The following is a 7,296-nucleotide window of genomic DNA, read 5'->3' as shown; positions in this document are numbered from 1 at the left end:
CCACTGAGCTAAATCCCCAGCCCCCCTTTTTATTTTCTTAATAAAGTCTTTTGAGGGAACAGAAGTTCTTAATTACTTATTTTTTCCTTTATGGTTAGGTCCTGGTGTGTCCTATTTAAGAAAGTTTTTTCAACTCTAAGAAAGATATTGCGAGGTTGGATGCAGTGGCACACACCTATAATTCCAGCTATTCTGGAGGCTGAGACAGGAGAATTGCAAGTTTGAGGCAAGCCTGGGCAACCTAATGAAACCTCATCTCAAAATGAAAAACAGAAAGGCTAAAGATATTGCATGCACGAGGCCCTTGTTTCAATACCCAATCCTGCAAAAAGAAATTTTTTAAAGAAAGAAATTATGGTGCCATTTTTCTGTTTTCTTTTGTATACTGTTTGGTAGAAATCAGGAGTTTTAAAAACCATATTATCCAGTCGACCCAGACCTGTTTATTTTAGAAAAACCATAATTAACCGGAGGTCATTGATTATGGGACTATATATATATGGATATGTTTCAGGACCATATTTGAGGAGGAGTAAACTGTTAAACTTATTCTCTGAAAAGAATGCCTGTAATCTGATTCTTTCCTGATGTAGCATTTATTACACAGGTACTATGAACCAGACATCATTTTACCTGCATCATTTAACTTTTAATAGGTCTTCATCTTTCAATGATGTTTCAAAGTCTTTGTTATGCTTACAGGATTTGTCTGCTTCATTTAATTTTAAACTTCATCAATATCTATAGATACTATCACTATCTTATTTTATAAATGAGGAAATAAAGTCTCAGAAAAATAATTTGCCCAAAGTCTCCTAGTTCGTGAATGACAAGATCAGATTCCAATGCAGGTCTGGTTGACTTTGAAGTCAGAAAAGTTTTGATGCAGAGGACAACAATAATGTTGTGTTGGAGGGGTGGAGGATGGAAAGGAATGGGGACCCACAAAAGAGATGGAACAGATAAAGAGTGAAGGGGTGGAGAATGCTAGAAGAAAGTATACAACATTATCATTTTGCATGGAAGAAGTATTTTAATCTTTTATATGTTTTGGTATAGTTTCAAATTCCCATCCCAACTCATCATTTCCCCAAGACAATGTCAGTTTTTCACTTACCTCTTTCAGGTTCATCAAGATACTCATCTTCTTTCAGGTCTCTTCAGCTTTGAAAGCATCTTTAACTTCTGTGCACTTTACCCAATATACCCAATGACTCATAACTTCTACCCTCTATTTCTTCAACTCACTCTTTTTTTTTTTGGTACCAGGGATCAAACTCGGGTCCTTGTGCTTGCAAGGCAAGTGACGGAACCACTAAGCTAAATCCCCGGCCCCTTCAACTCACTCTTCAATTAAATTCTTCATTTCCATTGCCAGCACTTCCTGCCAGTTGTTCTGATAAACTTATCTGACAATTTTTCTTCATGAAAAATAGATTCTAATCTTCTAAATGTCAGAAATTACCATAGGCTTTATTGAAAGGCAATAAATAAGGTGTTCAGTAGTATGAACTTTGGAGTCAGTAATAACTGTGTCCCTATTTACTTGCTCATAACTCTGGGAGAATTAATTTCTTTAAGTCTGTTTCCTTATATGTAAAATGGGGACAATAGTACCTAAAAGTTTTGAACTATTATGTGTGCCACACTGTGCTGAGCAATGAGGACTAAAAAAGTAGAGGAAGACAGACACTACTAAATTATTCATATGTACTTATGTAGTTAATTGCTGCAGAAAGTAATATGTGTACCATGGTAATCCTACCCAGTCTGTGAATTACAATGACAATTTGGTCATGAAAGCCTTCTTTCATCTAAGCTCAGGTTTGAAGGATAAAAAGGAATCAGACAAATATGGAGGGGATTCCAGGTGGAGAGAAAAGTAAATCTGAAGAGGCTGAAGTCTTAGCAAATGTTGTGAGAAACACGTGGTTCTGATTATCTACTGATATATAACAAGCCACTACAAAACATTTAATTTAATTTGCTTATGAATCTGCAATCTGGGTGGGTTCAGCAGAGACAGCTCATTTCTACTCTATTTTAAGTCAGCTACAGAAGGAGACAGAAGAGCCAAGCAAGAGCTCTATTGTCTTTTGCAATTTAGTTTTAGATTTTTCTCTCTCTCTTTTTTTTTTTTTGGTACCAGGGATCGAACTCGGTACCTTGCACTTGTGAGGCAGGCAGCAGAACCACTGAGCTAAATCCCTGGCCAGTCTTAGATTTCTCTTGACATTATTTGTACTGTACTCACTGACATTCCTAGCTGGGTCCATAGGTACCAGCTTGCCATGGAGGAGTAGTGTCATAAGAGAGCATGTGTAGGCCTGGGGATTTAGTTCAGTGGTTCCATCACCTGCGCAAGCGCAAGGTCCCAATACCAAAAAAAAAAAAGTGTAATGGGAAATACTGGTGTGATCATTTTTGGAAAATGAAATCTCAAAGATATACAGTATTAGTAGAATAGACATTTATAGTTTGTATTTCAAAAATTACCTGGTATTATTACCTCCATCACCACCCAATTTCCCTCACCACTACCTCATATCTACCATTTGTTGCTTCATTGGAGTTATACAACATTGATGCATGATTACATTTACTTATTCATTGAAATAACACGTTTTACAGATTGTGAACCACAAGTTCATGCCACTTTCTAGGCATTGGCACATGAAAGAAAATATTGTGGTTACTATTCACATAGTCTGTTTTTCTTATTAGTCAACCCTCAAGGTTAAAGAATGGCGTTTATATGTTTATAGCCCTGATAACCATGCGAATCCTTTGCCCAGAGTAGGCACTTAATAAATATTTGTGTGTTTTACTATTGTTGAGCTATAATTGCTAATTTGAAATTTTCTGATCAGGTAGATTTTACACCATTTTCATTGTTTTAAATTCAGATCACGTGATCTATCCCTAGCATGTATTTTCACTCTACTCCTTTTCAGTAGCTGCTCAAAGCAAAAAATAAAAATCTTTGCTTAAATGGACTGTAGTGACAGAAATGAAATTCTTAGAAATGTTGGAACCAGAAGCTACTTCCCACACAATCCATTCGTTGGGGGCGGGGCTCTGGGTCTTCAGGAGAGGCAAGTACCACCCAGTTTTAAACCCTCACTAGGTTTGCACCTCTCTTTCCTTATTTATTTAAAAACAAGGCTCTTAGCAGCACAGAGTTGTTGGAAGAGTAAAATGAAGCAACAGTCAAAAAGATACTAGAGAGGAAAGAAAAATGCTACTAAATGTCTAATATTGGTAGAAAGGAAATTGGATACAAGATACAGATACGTTTAGTTTTATTAGTAATAAAATTAAAGAACAAAGTATATTTTCAAGATATTTGCCAAAAAAGGATTACTTGACAAAATATTTCAATATAGAATAACATTAAACTGTGAAGCTTCCCATTGCTTTAAATTTTTATGCAAACGTTTCTATTGAAGTATAATCCAACTGCATTTGAAATAATTGCATTTGCAGTTATTTAAGTTACAGCTTTTCAAGATCACATTCACTGCGCTGGGTAAAGCAGGATGTATTTACTGTCAAGGATAGGAGCCTTGAACTGAGAAGGATATTATCTACTGTTTAGGGCAAAAGATGTACAATGAATGTGCATTAAGTGCCAAGGTTTTCTGTAAAAAGGGCCTGTTGCAGACGCCAGAGGCATGCCAATTCAATTGAACAAATATTTAATTAGGGTTTGTGATTTCCAAGTCACAGATTGGGTACTGAGGAGGAATCAAAAATGAATTACTGCAGATGCCTGAGGGAGACAAGACCTGAACTCAGTAACCAGAGTGGAAAGCAGAGTGGGCGTCTTGATGCAGAAAAGGCACAATTCAGGGAGAACCTGGTGGAGCTTAATTTAATTTTTCTTCTTGAATTTTTTTTAAAGATTCTATTTTGGATCTCTTTTCACATGTGCCAGGACCCTGGTTGGCAGAGAAACCACGACTCTGTAAAATCTCTCCTACTTCCTGTTCTTTCTTTCTTTACAAATTCGTTGAGTTCTCCTGCCACCGACACTGCATTTAGAACAGTGTCTATTGTGTGGGTGGTGAAACGATGGAAAGTTATTTTTGTTCTAATTATGAGAACTGTTTCACTGGGAGGAGAGGGGAAAGGGAGAAGCTGATCTGAGGCTGAGATGCTGCCTGAGTATGCTCTGAGGAGGCGTTACTAAGGTTACTAGGCAGAACGGCCGGTGATAGGCAGGCAGGCTTTTTCTTCTAAAACAAAGTATATTTTTAAATGACGGGCGTAGGCTGAGCTGGAGGCAGTATCACACGGTACTACTTGGTAGATTCCTTACAGGGGAAAGAATGGAACCCCAGAAAAAGTGTAGAGGTTGCGCTTCATGAAAAGCTACCAGTCTCGGCTTCCCCTTTCGGGCCTTTTCTTCGGCCACCCTTGTTTCCCATAGGTGTCCTGGTTGTAGCACAAAATCGACGTACCCGGGGACGGTGCCTTTTAGGTGTGACACGCGGCCAAGTCCGACCGGAAGTGGCTCCAGGTCGGAGCCCATAGGGAGAGGGACGGAGTGAGCGGCTGACTTAACGGCGGTGACAAGCTGCGCGGCTTTGGCGTAGGGGGTCGGCCTGTAACTCAGGCTTGATCTATGGTCGCTGCAGCTGCAACAACTCACGGGTCGAACTTGGCAGAGCAGGGAGGCACAGAAGGGAAGGGGTGTGTAAGGAAGGCCGCGAGTATATTTGGTGGCGGGAAGAAGGACCTCGAAACTTGTGCCTCCTTCTTGTGGATTGTAAAAAAAAATTTTTCGGTGACAGATTCCGGAAATACTCGGCGTCTCCGTTTTCGAGATTTTCTGACTCTCGTCAGTTTATTTCGTAGCTTGAAGTGAGTGAAAGCTTTTTATTACAACCACTGAGTATGGGACGTATAAAGCTGCCAGCGGAAAAGAAATGGGGGAGTGGGAGCAAGGGCAGGAAGTGGTAGTGCAGGTAAGGGAGCAAGATGATGATGGTGCTCATAGTTAACATTTACAGGGTTTACTGTACCAGCCACTGTTTTAAAACCCTGTAGATGTGGTAAGTCATTTAATCTTTTTATTAGCCTTATTTTATAAATGGGCAAACGGGCCCAGAAAGGATAGGGACATGCCCAAAGAAAGACGAGCGGAAAGTGCAGACCCAGGCTTTGAATTCTGGTAGACTGATTTTAGAACATGTCGCTAAGCTCCACACCATGTTTTTCCTCCATCAACATAGGAAGAAAGGGAGGATGTGGAACCAGTTCATCTTTGAAGGGTGCAAGCCAGGGTAGGGGTTTTTTGTTTTTGTTTTTGTCTGCCTTAGAGTGTGTCCCAAATTCAATGTAATGCTGGAGCCAGGAGTTTCTTTCCAACACAACTGACAACTGAAGTCTTACAGCATTTCTAATAATGCTACTTAAAAAATGAGTTGAAACAAGATAAAATTGACTAAGCCAAAGGGTAAGTTAGTTTACCTTGAATAAATGTAAAAGAAGGTAGAAATCTTTAGATATGTTGAAAAAGGTACCAGGACAGATTTCACTACTTGATAGTGTATCATTCACAAATACTGTAATTCCTATGGATATGGCTAATCATATTCCAGAGGGGCAATTAGGAATAGTTAAAATTGTGGGCATAAGAATCAAGTAGATCAGTTTAGCTGCTTATTTGCTTTATAAAATTGATTTACTTGATTCATGTCCTTGATTTTTTTCATCACTGGAATGGAGATAATAGCTCCTAACTTCAGAATCATAGGCACTGTTTGTAAAGTACTTAGTACAATGTCTGGAACAATATTGGTGATATAGTCATGCATATCTTAATGATAGGGATACATTCTGAGAAATGTGTCATTAGTTTCAACATTGTGTGAACATCATAGAATATACACAGACTTACATGGTATAGTCTACACATCTAGGCTCTATAGAATAGTCTATGGCTCCTATAAACCTTTACAACATGTACTTAACATTGTAGACACTTGTAACACAATGTATTTGTGTACATAAATGTAGAAAAAAATAATAAAAATACTAGGCAATAGGAATTTTTCAGTGCCATTTTAATCTTATGGGACCAAAGATATATATGATTTGCTATTGAATGAAACATCTGTGGGATACATAACTGTACACAGTAACTTATTAATCTGAGTCAAATAAAAGTGAAGCATTGCTGAACCTTGTATGCAGTCACCTTGCAGTTTCTGGGCCTAAGTTTCAAAGGGAAGGCCAGAGTAACCTCCCTTTTTCTTCTAGTGGTAATTAAAGGTCAAAAATGTTGTTGCCTTTTCTGAAGAGTAAGTTTGTTTCAAAATAAGTGAAAGTTTTAGATGGCTGGAAAACCCATGAACAGTAACCTGCCTACCATGCTTCTTTAAAACAATTGTGGCTTTTTAAGATCTCTTGTTTTTTAAAAATTCTGTTCTTGAACAATTGGCAATTTAGATTCTAAACTTAGGTGTTATACTCCTTTGCAGATGTATGGGCATGGAGGCTATGACTCTGATTTTAGTGATGATGAACGTGGTGGAGAATCCAGCAGAAGGAAAAAAAGGTAAGTAATTTTATTGATCTGTATTTCACATTCTTTCTAGATTGTTATGAGGTATAAATAAATAATACTGAACTTTTTTGGATTGTGTTTGTATGTATGTGAAGGCAGCTGCCTTACTGAATTAATTTTTGTTCACTAAACCATAATAAATTGATTCAAAATTAGAGAATAGTTGTGGGAAAAATAAGAAAATAAAGTTTTGTGATGGGAAGAGGTTTATTGAAAGAGAAGGAGGAAAAAGGAAAGAAATTATAGATCTCAGATTTCTCTTTTGCATGTATTCTTCATTCACCTGTTAAGGACTGTGTACTTGGAAATGTCATAGCTCAGAAGGGTCTTGGTTGGTGCTCTCTTCCTAGTACTTGCCTTCAAGGTGAGGTTAGTGTGGAGGATGAGATTGTAATGAAAGATGATTCTTTTTTTTTTTTTTTAAACCATATCTTTTATTGGTACTTTTTAGGTATGCAATATAATGACATTCATCATTGGAAATTTGCACCTTTTCATAAACTCTCTTAGTTCTTATTTTTTCCCCTTCCCCTGCGATTCCTTCAACCCCTCCATCCCTCCCTATTTACAAAGACTTTGTTTCCATTTTTTCATTTTCTCATATTAATTCCATTCCTTTCTTTCCGTTCCCCTACCCCTCCCACTTCCCCTTCCCCTTTGCCCCTTTTCTTCCTATTTCACATTATCTCTTACACCTTTGAGTCCTTATTTACACTTTCAGT

At 37.9% G+C, this 7,296-nt stretch overlaps 1 protein-coding gene across 15 annotated transcripts in view; it reads left to right on the top strand.

The window, feature by feature from the left end:
- Window positions 1-4,480: 4,480 nt before the first annotated feature.
- LOC101703188 (protein FRA10AC1 homolog) overlaps window positions 4,481-7,296 on the top strand; it is an 85,190-nt gene continuing 82,374 nt past the window's right edge. For 2 of the 15 annotated variants that reach the window (XR_015440365.1, XM_087184928.1), the window contains exons 1-2: window positions 4,488-4,970; window positions 6,489-6,565. Coding sequence is in view for 12 of the 15 variants with exons in the window: in XM_087184928.1 (XP_087041054.1) it covers window positions 4,932-4,970; window positions 6,489-6,565 (116 nt within the window). In the remaining 3 variants the exon portion in view is untranslated. Of the gene's footprint in view, window positions 4,971-5,015; window positions 5,058-5,237; window positions 5,289-5,324; window positions 5,462-6,488; window positions 6,566-7,296 lie in introns of all 15 variants that reach the window. The other 13 variants (XR_015440366.1, XM_021253064.2, XM_087184935.1 and 10 more) reach the window with 12 other exon arrangements.

The sequence above is a fragment of the Heterocephalus glaber genome, unplaced genomic scaffold, assembly GCF_053883595.1.
Source record: "Heterocephalus glaber isolate CG9 unplaced genomic scaffold, H.glaber_assembly_v1.0 deba00001497, whole genome shotgun sequence".
NCBI lineage: Eukaryota > Metazoa > Chordata > Mammalia > Rodentia > Bathyergidae > Heterocephalus > Heterocephalus glaber.
The sequence above is the reverse complement of the archived record's forward strand: the minus strand, read 5'-3'. Positions and strand labels throughout refer to the sequence as shown.